Here is an 18,025-nt window from a genome sequence, read left to right on the forward strand (position 1 = left end):
TCCATTAGAAAACTACACAGCAGATTATTTTACCAATTGATCTCTTGTCATTTCATCATCTGTACCTGTAGTTTCTATTGCTGATGGCGGCACTAGAAATGAGTTGTATTTTTACCGAAATTTCACAACTGTCGCTGCAGCTTCAGCCCTTACCTGAACTTGCCCTTTGCCCATGATCTTGTCCACAATCTCGTTGTCGTCCTTGTTGAGCATGCTCTTGTCGTAACACTTCTCGTAGCACAGGATCCTCAAGAACTGGGATCCCTCCAGCTCGATCTCAAACTCCTGTTGGGGCACACGGCAGCGGTGGATGAGATAAAAAAAAAACTAAAACATGTAGAGTATGCGGTTTTCTTTTAAACGCACTTCGTTCCACTGAGGTTCTGCCGTGTCTCTAAAGACTCTGGTCTTGGCTTTGCTCACAAAGTATCCAAATGAGTCCACTTCGAGAGTGCAGTATAGATCTGGTAAGAAAAGAAGGGGACAATGAGCACATTTTAGGTACTTCTCTAAATAATTTACATACATAAACAGTGTAGTGGAGATTTCAGAGCATTGACCCGTTAAGCAAATATTAAACAACTAATTTGCACTGCAGACATCCAATTCTCACAATTCGGCTTGCAAGAGGGGTCTCAAACTAAATTTACTTGGGGCTCGCCACGGCTAGGGTCTGAGTAAGTTTACGACGGATTGGGTTTTCTACAAAAAATGCTGACTAAAACATTCCACTCTTTTCAAATACCATTTTAAAAAATGTCCTCCACAAAAAATGGGGGGAAAAAAAAAGAATTAATATGGAAATAGATCAACCACTAATAAAATATATAATCCACTAGTGCTACACTTAGAGACAGTGTGTCTTATTTAATGCTTCCTCGTGGTAAAAATGTCAATCATTAACTAATAATTTTAAATAATTGGGAAAAATGCATGAACTATCATATGAATATTCATTTTAAATACTAGTAGTTCAAGAAATTTGTATTTATTTGTTTACTACATATTTATTTTGCATTGCATGAGCCTCACCTAGAGGGAGATGAAATAATTGCCTGTCATCTGGCTGTTATGGTTACCCTTTCAAAGTATTCTAAGCCAATTTAAAAAAATGGTGTAAATCATGTATTTTGCAAAGGCACAAAAATATATGTGATTTACATATGTGATTTTTAATCTTGCTTGTGCGTTTCTTCTCTTAAAAGCATTCAAACCTCAACACGTAAGACTCATTTTCCATAGCATTTACTCTAATTCCTTAAGAAATCCCAAGTGTCGAGTAACCCAGTGAGGTTCACATTGATCTTAATATCATGGTCTGACCTGAGGGCAACTGTATCCTCATGAGATAATATTCAGTAATTAGATTACTAGAACGTAAGGCTGTCATCGTAGATAACATTAATGTTATGCGATGATCATGTACATTACAGCACTCAACTTTCTAATTAAGTCCATTTATGGAGCTGGAATACCAATGTTATTAAGTGACACAAGAGCTTCCTTTTCAATGGATAAATATGAGCTTTATAAATCAAACAATTAGTGTAATATTTTAGTCTAGTTTTTCAAAAGAAACATAAAAGGAATCAGTTTAAAATTGTTGTTTTAAAAGTCCTTGAATTGTCCATGTGTTGTATTTTGTGGTCGCAAAAACATCAATTTTCCAGTCAGTGTAGGTACTCGTTTTGTGACAGTCCCTCTCCTGGGACGTGGCCCTCTTGTCCCTTACATGGAGCAATTATATTGGTTAATGTTTTCTTTCCCCCTTTTTAATGCTGTTGTAGCATTTCTTGCAGGCTGTGATGCGACAGTGCATGTCTTTAAAGTGTCTAGAGATCCGGCAGCCTCAACCTTCTCCCTCGGGTTGCACTACACCTGACATAATGATGGATGGACGGATGAATGCTTCGACCTTTCATCAAGATCTGCAGAGATTGAGCAAAGGATGTGCTGGAATGAAAAGTGTGTGTGTGTGTGTGTGCATGCGCTGAAATGTCATATGCATATAAACATTCCAAAAGCCCGGCAGAGTATGTTTATACAGTGCACAGGTTTATTTCATGGGATACATTCAAGACCCACCTGCAATAGGTGGAAATTAATATATGTGAGAGTACAGCTTTATATTCACTGATAGTAAATTGCATTTCGGTATTCATTTGCCCATTTGTTTATTTATTTAAAAAAATATATTTAGCCAAACACTGTTGATTTGTTCTCAAATTAAAAACGTCTTTATTTTTATTACACTTCTATTCTATCTATTAACCCTGGTCATATCCCTTCAAGAGGTGACCGACAGAAAGACAAACACATACACAAAAACAAAGAAAATAAAACAGGGAAAAAGTAGCAAAAAACACACACAAAAATGTTTGGACCATGGCCAACCCAAATGCCCAAACACCCAAACAAGTTAAGCACCTCGGCACCCAAGTTGGTCATGCTTTCGTCCCTCCAGATGAAGCGGGACACAAGAAAGCGGCCATGTCACTCGGGTCAGGGTGACACAACGCACTCTTCAGTTCAACAGCACGGCAGGACAGCTTTCACTGGTTTATCCCTGCCGCATGATGCTGGTCCCCTGCTCGTCCCTAAGAACGCGTCTAAACATCCCAGTATCCTTTCACAACACCTCTCCACTCATTCCTATCACCAGCAAGAGCTCTAGCTTTCACAGAATTTAGAGCTCTTTCTACCAGTGCAGTCATAACACCATCCACCCATGTCAATCGCAGTCTTCCTCTTGGTCTCCTTCCATTGACTTCTGCTCTGTAGATCTTCTTCAACATTCGCTCCTCATCCATGCTCTCCATGTGTCCAAAACAACCGAGTACTCTCTTATCCACACCCTTGCTCATTCCCACTACTACTCCAGTTCTGTCTCTCACAATTTCATTTCTCAATTTATCCAATCTTGTCACTCCTAAAATACTCCTCAGACATTTCATCTCAAAAACATTTAATTTCCTTCTCAAATCTGCGTTACGGCTTCAAGTCTCTGCACCATACAACACAGTCGGCACAAACACATTATCATACAGTCCCCTCTTAACATCCATTCTCAAACTCTTGTTGCTCATCACTCTCCTCAGAGCACCCAAAACCTTGCTTCCTTGATTCACTCTGTGCAATACCCCGCACTCCATTCCACCAACTGCAACCCCATCACAACACAAGTACCTAAAGCTGTCAACTTCTTCCAGCACTTGTCCATGCAACCTTATATCCAAAAACACTTACACTTCCGAATTGTATTATTTATAGACGTTTTTTAAATTTTGGCAAGACACCAGTAATTTATGAAAACAACTGAAGAAAATTGGCACCAAAAAGAAAATCACATTCTTAAGATTACAAGCGCAAATTGAAAAATAAGCAGCTGAAAATCAGAAAGCTAAGGTAAACTTTCATTGGATTTAGTACTTTTGGGGTGAAAATGAATGAAGAATGTTCTCAATGCTTGAGATCTGAAAACGCTTAACATGTTATTTTTATATACCGTACAAACTGATTTAGTCTGTTGTTGTCTTTTATTTTAAAATTTCCTTTCAAGATGTCATGTACGTTTTTGGTGTTGGATTTCATCAAATAAATAAATCCCCCCCCCCGAAAATGCGAGCGACTAACTTCAGTGCGACTTATATAAGGTTTTTGCTTCTTAATTATAAATTTTGGGGCTGGTGCGACATGTTCTCCGGAGCGACTTATAGTCTGGAAAATACAGTAATTCATTCATAAATGGTTACAGTGCTGTCCTCGCTCTGAAGTATCATTGCCTTGTTGCCAGCTAAACAGCTGGTGAACGACATGCAACAACAAAAAAGGGTTCGCAACTAGCATTCGAAAGTGCTGCCGTCAAAGTTCTGAGTTTTTCTTTTTTTTTCCTTATAGCAGGAAACAATTAAACATGTTAACCAAGAAAGAGCGCTCCAAGACCACTTCATATGTTTCTTAAAGGCAGAACAGTGACCTTAAATTGGCACAAATGATTGTGAACCAAACATTAGGACTGTAGAAATGGATAAAATGAAACGTGTTCCACGTAGACGCATTCCATTTGCTCGTTTTTTTTCAGCATCCTGAATTGTGGGAATAATTACTCAGAGGAAAAAAGATGAATGCTAAGTATACCAAGGAAATTCATTGGAAGGGAAATCCTGTGAGGCCATATGGAAAAATTTTCACAACTTTATTTGTTGTCCTGTTGTTCTAAAAGTGTCATTTTATGCAGGGCTCTCATAATCTACCATCTGAAGAAACATCCCAGAAAAACAGTGACACAAAAAGTTTGCATATTCAACACTTCAGTATTTTTCTAATCATTGAGAAAACGTTTCCGCCCTAGACACTCACCTCAAACAATGACTTAATCATATTATCATGCCCGCAGACAAGTAGGACAAACTGAAAACGGGATAGAAGTTTATTAATGTTTATCTTCTGGGAAGGTCAACAAAAGGCTGATTCTGAAGGGGGTCACTTAGTCTGCATGGGGTCTTCTAAACCCTTCAGAGGTTAATGGATATCATCCTTTCCCATCTGACATGACTTGAGGGCTGTAGGCTCGTTGTGTGTTCTAATACGGGATGCTAATCTTAGCCTCGGGTTGTGTTGGATACTGGGTCAATCTAAGGTTGGCTCAGGGAACCAGCCGGCGAGCCGTAGAGTTGCCCCTCTTCAGAATAACCAAGAAAATTATAGGCCAGAAGTCATGATTTAATTGTTGGCAAGGACGCTTAGTACCATGCCATGTGACCATGGCTTTAATTGATTTGAATGTTTTTTATGAATTTTATTTATTTTCATTTATCTTTTTTATTTTATTTCAGTCACCAAGAAAAAAACTCTGGGCGTACAGCATTGAACTCGCGAAAAGATTGTACACTCAACTATACAAACTAACCCTGCTGAGCCAGATCCATTACCCATATGACAGATGACCTGGAGCCACAACTCATGGGATATCCTTACTTTGATGAGTGTTGTATTTTAATCATCACAGATACTTGGCTCGGGCAGCATGGCGGCGCAGTGGTTAGCGCGTGTGAGGCACAGCTCCGAGGTCATGAGATCGAACCTCCTGTGTGGAGTTTGCATGTTCTCCCCGTGCTTGCGTGGGTTTCCTCCAGGCACTCTGGTTTCCTCCCACATCCCAAAAACATGCATTCCAGGTTAATTGGCCGGTCCAAATTGTCCCCAGGTGTGAATGAGCGAGTGAATGGTTCTTGTCTCTGTGTGCCCTGTGACTGGCTGGCAACAAGTTCAGGGTGTCCCGTGACCGCTGTCCAAAGATAGCTGGGATGGGCTCCAGTGCCCCCGCGACCCTACTGAGTATAAGCGGTGCAGATAATGGATGGATGGATACTTGGCTCAACCCAAAGATCACACATACCAGCGTGAAGCTTGCCGGCCGCTCTCTACATTGCTTTCTTACAGTGACAGGAGAAGCCCTCCCATTTTGTTGTACTATTGTATGATGCCAATAAAGACCATTCATTCATTCAACTTCAATTCTGTGTCCTGTGTGTTTATTCGTAGATCTATAGTTGTTGTTTCGGGACAATTGCATATATTAGGAAAGTGTTTTTCAACCATTTTTGAGCCAGGGCACGTTTCTTACATTGGAAAAATTTTGTGGCACACCACATACAAAAAAAGTTATAAAATGACACTGAACAGTATGTTTAATTACAATATAATGTATAATACCCCCAGTTTTTACAGCACAGACACTTGACAATGACATAATATTTGCAGAAAATGATTCAAAAATGTTTTATTAAATTTTAAATTTAAAAAAAGTGACATTAGATAATTTCTCATGGCACACCAGACCATCTCTCACGGCACACTAGTGTGTCGCGGCACAGTGGTTGAAAATCACTGTATTAGGTTACTGGGGTCTAACAAATAGGGTTTTGACTGTCGCAAAATTTTTTGGAACGCAACCCCGGGAAAAACAAGGGGTTACTTTACTTAAAATGAGCACAATTTTGCCAATGGGTTTAGAATTTGTTTTAAATGTGTACATTTTCCAATCTGGAAAGCTCAAATAATACTCCAGCGCCAATGCACAGACAAAACCTTCACTTTCCCAGGTCTAGTTTGAAAAAAATACACTTGTGGCTCTTGCTGGAGTGACTTAGTTTGACTATGTCACCCCGGGCGAAATAAGATGCCTTTTCCCACGGGAAAGTGACGAGCACAACAACTTAGATGCATATCTTCTGCATGCGTTCGTTCACACTCAGGAATAAACATGCACCGGAATCACAAAATTATGCATCTTGTCAAGAATGGCTACTAGGTACTCAATTCCACTCACTGCAGTCATTGGAAATGCTGACTATTGTTAAACCATGTGATTACAAGAAAACACATTCACATGTTGTGTTTTATGGAGTAGGAAGTGCGGTCTTGGAACAAAAGGAAAGTCTCAAGTCAACAAAAACCGCAGCAGAAACGCTTCATCCCCTTGCTGCTGACAATGCACATGCATCTTGAGCACATCATTAAAGTGAATATGCACACTGCTTATTCTGGGGGAAGTAAACAATGACTTCAAGGTTTAACAAGTCACATTTTTCTTCATTTCTCTCACATTGGGGTAATCTGGACCTTCAAAGATCACATTTACTTCATAGTATATGTTTCATAATATTTCTGTAGTCGTATTTTTCGTCATATGTGTGTCATAATTTTTATGTCCTAGTATTTTTGTATTATGTTTCCGTAGTGCAGTGCTTAGCACATTCGCCTAACACGCGAAAAGTCCCCGGTTTGAGACAGGATGGTTACTTATGTTGGCCTGGAGAGAGATGGGCGCCACCAGGCTGTACTTGCCCAAGACACAGGATATGTTGCCCCTGCAACTCCAGTGGTTAAGGGATCCAACCAACCAACTAAACAACCATTTTTGTATTACAGTATTAATGTAGTCGTATTTTTGAAGTATTTCTGTGCAGGTTTTTTTTTTTAAGTATTTCTGCAGTGGTGATTTGGAAATATTCATGTAGTAGATTGTAGTATTTTCATAATAGTATTTTTGTAGTATTTCTTCAGTATTTTTGTAATAATATTACAGCATCTGTATATTTGTTGTATTTCTGTTTTAATATTTATGTAGTAGGATTTTTGTATTATAGTATAAACAAAGTATACATTTTGTAGTATTTCTATAGTATTGTTTTTCTGTTCCGAATGAAAGCATAATTGTGTAGCTCCCTGTTTTTAAACACTAAATTTGACATTTAACTGTATTGTTGTAGTACTTTTGTAGTGTTTTTGTAGTAACATTTTGTTGTAGACCAGGGGTCGGCAACCAATGTCTCAAACATTTATGGCTTGCACATTAATTTAATGTATTGTTAAAGCCGATTTGTCGCAGGTGCAAAGCATGGACAATATTGACTGCTCATAGGGTTCGGTCTAGTAAGTATTGGACCGCCAAGGTGTCACACCAACAGACCCCGGTTTGGCTGTAAATTTTTAAATAATCCTTTATATGATTAAACAATCTATGTTCCTTGTTGGGACACTTTATGATGAAAATACACAAAACAGGAGGTAGAGCGCTCGTCTTGGGATCAAGGGATCCCAGTTCGAATCCCGGCTCATCCGTGTTACATGTCGAAGTGTCCTTGGGTAAGACACTGAACCCCTAACACCCACAATAAGCAGGTTAGCGCCTTACATGGCTGCAAGGCCGCTATTGGGAAATGTGGAGCACATTGTAAAGCGCTTTGGGAAATCATTGACTTGAAAAGCGCTATAGAAATACAGATCATTTCATTTTAAATACCTAAAGTACCTAGAGCAATTTGATTTGGTGAGCGGTAGGAATGGGCGGAGCTATAGGTAGTGCACGCCTCTTTTTTGCCCAGTGCCGTCTGCACTGAAGGTGGTTTCCTCGATTGCAGTAATGTGTAACATTTTCACAAAAGAATTTGGCTTGCACCTTATTTTGAAACCATTGTTAAGGACAAAATTGAGCCTCAACACTTTTAAGGAAATGCGAGAGGGAGGCAATTTTTAAGTGGTATATTGATATAGGACACAGGCTCTGGCAATATTATTTCATGGATTTTTTTTCAAATCACCATTCACACAGTAAAATAAAATGAAGAGCAAGTTTGGCAGTTTTTATGAATTTTGTCTTGAAATATATGGTTGGGCTCTCTTTCAAACAAATATTTTTGCTTTTAATGGCTCTTTGGGTCAAAAAGGTTTCTGACCCCTGATGTACACACACAAAGGGACATGGGGCAATTTTTGCACCCTAAAGTGTTTTATCAATAGTACTGTATTTTCTATCTAAATTTAACCCATCCAAACTTCTAAACTACTTATAAATCCCGATTAGTGTGTGTTAGTATGTGGCTTATTCTATCTATCTATCTATCTATCTACTTTGGCCATATCCCTCAAGAGGGGTGACCGACAGCAAGACACACACATACAATAACAAAGAAAATAAAAGGGAAATAAATAACAACAAAAAAAAAAGTGTCTTATAGGCTCTAAAATGGCTGAACCGATTTTCGTGAACATCGACACAGTTGTAAGGTAGGCCTCTGTGAGTGTCTTTAGCTATTTTTTGTGAAAAGGCACCATATTTAAATACAAAAAAAAAACGATAAGCATCTGCTTTCGTGTCTCTGGAGCCGTATATTGCTCTTTGGTGCTCCATAGTGGCTCCCTGGGGCTTTTTCAACAAAACAGCCCCAACATCTTTGCCCAAGAAGAATACCTGCCGACGCTGAACTCAGTAACGCTGGGCTTGTTTCATATATGTGATTAAATTTTTACCATTTTCGTTTGTTGGTTTGCTGGATGAAAAAGCCTGATGGAACAGATGTGGCCTGCAGGCCGTAGTTTGCCCACCCCTGAGTCACACAGCATACGACACGTAGAGTCATTAGTTGAGCGACCGGGTGCAATGTCTATTGAAGCATCAGCTGTCTGTTGCTGGTATATCAAAATATGTTCGGAAACACCCCACTGGCTAAATGCTGCACTTACACACATAAAAACACACAACCAGCTTGTTGCACAACAACAAACGGATGCAATTGCAAACTGAGACAGGAAGTATAGTTCATAATTCAACAGTCAACTATTTATGGATTTAAAAATGACTGCGGTCTGACAACTCTTCATCATGATGTCTTCGGAAAAAACAACAAAATCTCAAAGGCTCAACATTCTCTCCCTCTCCTGTTCCCTGATGAGAACAGCACGTGTACAATCTCGTGTGTCAGTGAAACAGTTGGAATGTGCGCACAAGTGTGCTGGAGGACAAAATGTCGTCGTGCCGAAGACTTACTGGCAGATTCCTTAAATCCTTTGGCGGAGTGGACAATCACATGGAGGAAACCGTACAGGCCCGGAGTCTCTTCATCTGCGAACGAAACAATGACAACGAAACAAGGACTTTATTCCACTGATTTGATGGTTTCGGAATTCAAAGAAATGCAAGATACTTAGCTCCAACTAATGCTGAACGAATTTTCAATTAGTGTAAAAATGTATATACTACCGTTCAAAAGTTTAGGGTCACCGAAACTATTTTGTGATTTCCATAAAAACTCACACTTTTATTTATCAAATTGAAGCAAAATAAACTAAGTATAGTTGAGACAATAATAATGTTAGAAATATATTTTTTTTTTTATCCCTCAAATCTGCTTTTGTCAAAGAATGCTCCTGTGTTGCCCTCACAGTACCTGTTTTTGTTTAATACATAAGTTAAAGTTGACCAGCTTGGTGGCCTCAGGGTTGGGCTCCCGCCCCGGGAGGTCACAGGTTCAAGCTTCCCTGCTTGGCGCTCGGCATTAGTGGTTGGAATCGGGGGGCTTGGTCACCTACTGACTAAAAATCAGGAACTTCTCGCGCCACTTGGTTGTGCCGTGAGGGCTCACACTTCTTTCTACTCTGGTTGGAGCTTGATTGTGCTGTTCTCTGAAGGGAGTAGTACACACCGTTATAGGAGATCTTTAGTTTCTTGGCAATTTTTCCCATGTAAAAGCCTTCTTTTAGGCTGAAAGTTATTTTTTTTCTGGCCATTCTGAAGGTTTAATCACACCGACAAACGTGATGCTCCAAATATTGGAGTAGCTAAAAAGAAGGCTTCTCTAATCAGCTAAACTGTTTTTATAATGGCACAAGGGTCTTCTAATGATCCATTAGCCTGATAATGGATGCTGGTTTCTGGAAAGAGGCCTACATACACCTATGTAGATGTATGAAAAGTCATTTAGTACTATATTAATGTATGGGGTGTATTACTGAGTAGTTTCATGTTATCTTAATTGAAATAAAAACAACAATGTTTTCCTTAAAAAATGAGGACAATTCTAAGCAATCCAAAACTTTAGTCAATAACCAATTAATTTAGTTGAGTGTGTCTTACAGTTCATTGAGCTAGGTTGCGTGCCAAGGCACACCCCCAAAAAAAAAATCGCTAAACATCTGCTTTTACGTGGTAGGCTTTTATGGGGTCTTTAGGCACTCAAGCTCCCAACCACGGACCACTCCAGGCAGTCAAAGCCATTCTGCTTGTACACGGCTAAAAATAATATAAGCAAAGAATATAAGGCAACTTTTTTTTCTTTCTGTGCGGCCACGGTACCAAATGACCCACCTCACTCTATTTTACTGCAGCAATGCTTGCTTTGTCAAGAAGCATGTCTGTCAGAAGACATTGTCTCTCTCCACATCCCCAAAACACTGTGAGTGAGTGAACCTTGTGTATGTTAGAAACCCTGACAGTACATGTCTATCAATGTAAAAACAGAGAAACGTGTGCCATTGTGTTTTATGTCTGAGGCAGTGGAGCAGTTGGTCCTCATGTCAGCATCTCAGTCTGCCAATAACACAACAATGTAGGAATGTGTAGCGAAAGCAAACACACGGACTGAGAGCTCAGTGTCAGCCATTAGTGACACAGTGCAGTACATTGTCAATGCTATCAGCTGAAAAAACATGTTGCAGCCACACACTCCACATTTTATTTTTGGGAAAAGAATAAATAAAGGATTCTGTGGCTTACCATCTTTGTTACCGGTGACAGGTATGTTGTGTACAGTCCGCAGTTTAAAACAGGAGCTGGTAAGAACCTGCAACTCTACGGAACTTAATACACATGCCTGAAGGTCTGAAAACACATAGGAAATGCACTGCTGTAGTTAAGTCAAATAAAATCAAAAGATATATTGGAACTATATTACCTTTCTTCTGGAGCTTCTGAATGCTTTCTCGCCATTCACACCTCTCATAATCAGAGGATAGGAGGAACAAGTAGCTCTGCATAAAAGAAAACGGGGTAAATATCAAAAGTACATCTTAATATTTGTCTCCATCTAGTGAAGATAATGGAGGACTGCAGCACAGTGCACAGGATAACAATTTACCTTGCCATGCTTGTTTTGAAGGCGGAAGGGAATTGTAGGGGAGTGAAGGAGCAGCCAGGATTCCTGTTCGTTCATTTTCTTCCTCAGACGTTCCACTCGGTTCTGACCCTTGGGTGCTTTCTAAAACAAATAACCGAAATCGTTTTTTCTTCAAAAAATAGAAAAATATCATCTTTTATACAAAACAAGTTTACATGAAAAAAAAGCTACCGTATTTTTCAGACTATGAGGAGTACCTAAAAAACAAAAATTCGCCAGAAATTTGCGGGTGCACCTCATAATCAGTGCGCATCAGTGCTGGAAAATATGCATAAGTACAATGAAATGCTACTGATACGTTTAAAGTTTTGTAGACACTTAAAATAAGGAAAGAAGACATAAATTAATTTTGAACTCGCAAGAAGAACACTAGATGACTAAACAAAAAAACCCTCACAATGCCAAATCCCAAATCTGTTCTAAAAGCCCTCGATTGAGCGTTTTCTTCCTGTTAAATCTCCTAAGTTACAAGAAAGTAGTTTTGCTCTAAAGCTTGTGGAAACCAAAGAGCATTATGGGTTAATAGGAAGTAAACAGTGCATAATAGTCAAAATAACAAACGACAATGACGGATTATAGTTAAAATAACAAACTAGCATCTTATGCAATCTCCTTTGCAGGTGTCCAATAGTAAAAACAGAATTAACATTTATGGTAACCATTTATGAATGAATCTATTTTAGTGGTAAAACAACATTTCCCAATGATAATTTATGTTCAATAAAACATGTTTTCCTTACGTTCCGATGTTTATTTCAATGCGATCATATTAGTTCCAATTCAATGAGCCTTATAGTCCAGAGCGCCTTATATATGAAAACACTATTTCACAAGTTACTATTTCTAAGGGTGCACGCTACAGTCCAGAAAATATTTTTGTTAAGTAACTGCAAAGAAAGAAAGAAAGAAAATCAAAAACAAATACCTAACAGCCCTTATCAGCATAAATTGGCCTTTTCCTATTTTGCAGGAAGGCCTGTCTGTTACAGTGTGTACCAACTTAGCTACAACTAATTATGTTCTCCATTCGGGATGGACTGAAAGAACATGAATCCACACGTCCTCCCCAGGGAGCTATGAATCAGCCAGTATACTATTAGATGCATCACTCCTCTGGCTGGAAATAGCAAATGCAGTTTCTCCAAGTGGGAGAGCTCCTTGCTAGCGGTACTATAGAAACTCTATGCTATTCTTCTTAGTTTGTGATTCCCTTTTAATTTGGTTGCAACGTGCTGAAATAATATACAGTGGTACCTTTACATACAAGCTTATTTTGTTCCAAAATCGAGTTTGTAGCTTGAATTACTTGTGTAATGAGCAAATTTTCCGTGATATGAATCAATTAAAAAAATATTTAGATAATCCTGTACAGCTGTAAAATACGTCTTCCTGATCACTAAAACACAATCAAATAGTAATTATACATACAAAATACAGTAATAAGATAAATAATTGTTATTTAGATTGTGTTTATGTTCACAAAATAAAATGCAAGTTTATTATGAACACTTGCCATGGAGGCACTTGGGTCACCTTAACGGAGGTGTGCGTGTGCATGGTGAGAGGTGGGGGGGTGCGGAAGGAGTAACGGCACTTGACTTTTAATGATACATAAGCACTTACAATACACTTAGAACTAAAGTTATAGTAACTTTAAATGAACTTTAACAAGAAGAGAACCAGGTTTGAGAGCATTCTCCATTCGGGCCCCGGTTTTGCCCGCTGAGATTCGATCTGCAACCTCAGTGGAACTGTTTAAATCGAGGCTTAAAACACACTTCTATTATCCAGCTTATGAATGACCTATATTTCATGTTGACAATATCTGTGCATTGTTTGATCTTGCGTCATCCATTGCAGCCTGATCATCCTAGAATGGGGATTACCTCATATGCGGTCCCTTCTCAAGGTTTCTTCATTTTCCTCATGTTGAGGTTTTTGAGTTTTTCCTTGCCTTCATGTCGGTTTTAGATCAAGGGATGGTGTAATAATAGTCTGTGGTTTGCAATAATCAGTGGTCTGTCCAGCCCTTTGAGACTCCTTTTGATTTAGGGCCATACAAATAAACCTGACTTGACTTGACATTAAAATCTGCACTTTTTATGCATATTTTAGTTTTTATTCATCACATACTTTTGCCCTTTTAGCTGGACTTGCAATATCACTTTCTACAGGTCTTTAAAAAAAATGATTTAATTACCATGTGTACAATTTGTTGAGAGTTTTGGGGGCAAAGCGTACCTTCTCTTTTTGTATTTCACTCTTTAAGAGCGAGATCTTGATTTTTATCTCTTCAATCTCATGCTCTGGGAGGACTTGGATACTATGGCATGAGTCGGATTCGTCCAACGTCTGGAATGTCAAGTCTGCGAGAGGGATGTACCACTTGCACTCATATTGCTGGTGACGACTGTGGAGGGGAAGAAAAAACATAGAAGAGGAAGTCAGGGAAATTAGTTTCCCATTAGAAAGAAAATGCATCAATGGACATCTATTGATGTAGACCTGTGTGGGCAAACCTTTTAAGACGAGGAATGCATTCGGTGCATAGGGGCTAGGCCAGAGAAAGAAACAATAATAATGATATTTTTGTTTATGTAGATACGTTTTAAATACCTCAGCAATAAATAAAGAAAAAGATGACATCAGCCAATCCATTCTCCTGTTTGTATGTACCTGCACAGGTCTCATTGTCTATTACAGTGATTTTCAACCACTTTGCCGCGACACACTAGTGTGCCATGAGAGATCGTTAGGTGTGCCGTGAGAAATTATCCAGTGTCACTTTTTAAAATTTAAAATTTTATAAAACATCTATCAATCATTTTCTGCAAATATTACATCATTGTCAAGTCCCTCCTGTCTAAAACTGGGGGTATTATATATTATATTGTAGTTAAACATACTGTTCAGTGTCATTTTATAACATTTTTGGTTAGTGGTGTGCCGCAAAATTTTTGTAATGTAAAAAACATGCCCTGGCTCAAAGAAGGTTGAAAAACACTGGACTATTATATACAGTTCATAAAGGGAACATTTCATCCAATTGGTTTTGAAACACTCCAAAAATACAAATTACAATAATCATCTATAAATAAAAACTTAAAAGCAATAGCTAACTAATATTTCCCTTTTAAGAGCACTTAAATTTGATCATTTGATTTGACAACCCCCCCAATGCAATAGGACTACTACAGGAGTATTTTATTGCATGAAATTTGATATCGTATTGAATAAAATTTATTTTAAAAAGCAAACTATTTGAATGATTGCCATGAAAGCGATTAAAAATATAATTTTCTGTGGGCACACAAAAGGAAAAAGGAAAGAAAAGACACTATAACAACAGCACATTTTTATTAGTAGTACTTATAGTAACATAAATGTTAGTATTATATTTCTACCATTTTTATTTTAATATCGAGTTTGCCCACCCTCGAGGTAAATGATTGATTTAACAATTTGAAAGTTTGATACTACTTTAATTTCTTCTGTGAAAATGTTAACCTGGATTGGGAGCTTCCCTGTTAGATTTCACATCTATTATAGAGAGGAGCTAAAGATTATCTAAATCTATGCAAAGACACTCAAATGCTATCATTTAATTGCATATGTTTTAATCCAGTTCAGTGCCATAGCGTGCCGTTGCGTTGACTTATATTTTTACTCAAACAACATCGGGAGGGTTTTTTGTTTTTTTTTCAAATGTTCTCTGGTTGATAAATGGTATTAAAAAAATACAGCTAGACTGGGTTTGTTTTGCGAATGGCGCAGGTCTTTGGTGACACACAGCAGACTTATTTAAAAACGCAGGTTATTGTCTGACGTGGGTTTATTGTGCTTCTCTCAGGACTGCTAGCAGGCCGGATTAAATCCGTTGGCAGGACGTAGTCTGCCCATCACTGATGTAGACAAACAGGAAGAAGCTCACCCAACAGAGGTCTTCTTCATTTTGGCACAGAGCAGCAGGTCGGTGAAAAGGAAAACATGTCGGAGCTTCCTGGAGCTTTCGGATACCTCCACAAGGAAGCCATCCTTCACCAGCTGACGAGCCTGGGCAAATGTGTGAGATGACCAAACAGATTTTTTAAGACTCTTAGTCACTACAATTGATGGCTAATCAGTCCAAAGATTCTTTTTAAGTTTTCTGGCACTGGATAAGTTGATAGTGATGCTTTTCATAATGTCCTTCAGTGGCTCAATGTGACAGCAAATAAAAAGCATCTAAGATGTCAAAAATGTCTGTAGCATCTATCCCTGAATTTCTACACTCTTTAACATTTCATCTATACGTTATTTAGGGTTGTGGTATTCAGAGATCGAGTACAACAAATTTAAAAATAAAAGTTCCTGGTCAGAAAGGTAGACTGTTTCCAAATTTGGTGATGAAAAGGGCAAAGTGAAAACCTCACCTCTCCTTTGGGCGTAGTGACAGCGGTCCTGCGAGGGTCAATCTCCTCATTGATGGAAGAGAGGAAATTCTGAGATATCCTCAGAGCGTCCTGCAGTAGAGGGAAGTCTGGGTGGTCTTTTGGCGTGTGTTTAAGCAAATCCTGCAGCGCATATAACCAAACGGTAAAAAAAACACATTAGGGTTAGGACTGCAATGATTAGTTGACAAAAATTGATAATAGAGATAGTCGGCAATGAATCACATTGTTGACTATTGCATGTAATTAAAAAAACAAACAAACATCAGTTGTTAAAACTGTTTGATTTCAAACTGTTGAGAATCATTAGGTTCTTTTGTCACAGACTACTGAATCTACTGCACATAATTGTTTTATATACTCTTCTACTGTTGTTAATGAAACTGTTCTATGTTTACAGGGATAAATTATGTTTACTTGATTTTAATGTATTGGTTTTTTGGCCTGTCCCTAACAAATGGACGGAAATTATGTATGGTTTTATGTTTCTCCTGATCAAGCACTGTGCCTAACTGGTTTTCGATAGGGCAATTTCATTAATTGTTTTACGGATCAGCAGTATGATCTATAAAATATAAATTTTTCATTGTAGCTATTTTTCTTATTATATTATAATTTGCCACATATTTAAATTAACCAAATGCTTAATTTGGGAAAAGTTGCAGGTCAGTTGCAGCATTAATTAGGACGTGTGATTTTTCTTTTTATTGCTAAAGCGGATAACTGAATCAGTGTCCTGTTTCAAATTGAATTTAGCCCACCAGTTTGAGTTTAAAAGAAGCAACAATGACATTTGAGAAAAAACGAATTCACAGACCAAAGGATTTTCCAAAAACATGTTGTATGGGCTACCTATTGTGTCTGTAGTATATAAAAATGAAAATCAAAAGTAACCATTTTCGTAATCCATCTGGTGTAATAATGACATTGAAGTTGCTCCAAGCAAAGCTAGCAAACGATTACGTTACATTGGCTTTTTTAAGTGGCGCCATGATTGTCATAAACTGAAGCCTGATCATTTGTGATGGGACTTGGACGCACAGCATTGTCACAATGGCTCTACCCAATGATAGATAAGAACAGGTGGATTCAATGTTTGTACTATTAGATTACTATGTCACAATATTGTTGGGAAAATCCTCTGGGGCTAACTGAAGAACTCACTAGAGTTGTTTAAAAAGACAAAATGTTGAATTTGGGCAATATGCTGGGCAATAGAAAATTATGTCCAAACATAAGCAAGTACTCACATGAAGAACGAGGGTGCTCCTTGTCACCCGGTCAATGGGTTTATAGAGAAGAGCTGAGTGGAGACAAGAAGACGTAGGTCGTAATTAATTCAAGAACAACATTTAGTCTGTTAATAAGCTGTGAAGTTAACCCGGTGCTTTTAGAGAAAAAAAGCAATCAGATTTATGATGATATCAACAAATCTGATGGAGAAATGCATTGCATTAACCAATTGCACATGCGCACGCAAACACACACACACGCAAACACACACCCACACCCACATGCCTGCATAACGCAGGATTGCTGCTGAAGTAGTGTGAAGAGCAGCCGCTTTGACAAACATCACAGTTCAAGGTGAGAAACTCCCATAGCATAACAAAAAAGGGGAGCTGGATAGGAATCCAGCTCACCAATATCAATGCTCGCCAGCTACAAAACTGGGAAGGGGTATGTCTGCACAATCCAAAAACTAACCTGGCCACAGATCAACAGCAAAGCCCTAAATAGTAAGTGAATAAAGAAACATGACCATCAATATGTTTAAAAATGTTTTTGTGAAAACATAACAATAGCAGACAAAAATGCTAATTGTCTTTAACTAAAATGACACTAATCCACTTCTAGAGCTTTTGAAAAGATGGGTCTGTGAATTAACTTCACCACTCAGTTCATACAACTACCGTAAATTCCGGACTATAAGCCGCTACTTTTTTCCCAAACTGTCAACCCTGCGGCTTATTCAGTGATGCGGCCAATTTATGTAATTTTTCTAACGGCCGCCAGCGGCGCTCGAGTACAATAGGTAAAATTTAGACCGGTGGAATATAATAATAATAATAATAATAATAATTTCCTTGTATTGTCATTCTGTGTAACAATGTACACAGAACGAAATGTCGATTGCAT

General features: G+C 38.4%; 1 protein-coding gene across 4 annotated transcripts in view; it reads right to left on the bottom strand.

Annotated features, from left to right (window-relative positions):
• The window catches only part of abr (ABR activator of RhoGEF and GTPase), a 145,851-nt gene that overhangs the window by 59,421 nt on the left and 68,405 nt on the right, over positions 1 to 18,025 (bottom strand). For all 4 annotated transcript variants that reach the window (XM_088320482.1, XM_088320481.1, XM_088320483.1 and 1 more), the window contains 10 exons: positions 17,137 to 17,189; positions 15,869 to 16,009; positions 15,388 to 15,509; positions 13,698 to 13,866; positions 11,418 to 11,537; positions 11,235 to 11,310; positions 11,057 to 11,161; positions 9,332 to 9,406; positions 367 to 464; positions 154 to 285 (listed from right to left, as the gene is read on the bottom strand). In XM_088320482.1, the coding sequence (XP_088176608.1) occupies positions 154 to 285; positions 367 to 464; positions 9,332 to 9,406; positions 11,057 to 11,161; positions 11,235 to 11,310; positions 11,418 to 11,537; positions 13,698 to 13,866; positions 15,388 to 15,509; positions 15,869 to 16,009; positions 17,137 to 17,189 (1,091 nt within the window). The remainder of the gene's footprint in view (positions 1 to 153; positions 286 to 366; positions 465 to 9,331; positions 9,407 to 11,056; positions 11,162 to 11,234; positions 11,311 to 11,417; positions 11,538 to 13,697; positions 13,867 to 15,387; positions 15,510 to 15,868; positions 16,010 to 17,136; positions 17,190 to 18,025) is intronic.

The sequence above is a fragment of the Urocampus carinirostris genome, chromosome 17 (genome assembly GCF_059441175.1).
Source record: "Urocampus carinirostris isolate Australia breed hairy pipefish chromosome 17, RoL_Ucar_1.0, whole genome shotgun sequence".
NCBI lineage: Eukaryota > Metazoa > Chordata > Actinopteri > Syngnathiformes > Syngnathidae > Urocampus > Urocampus carinirostris.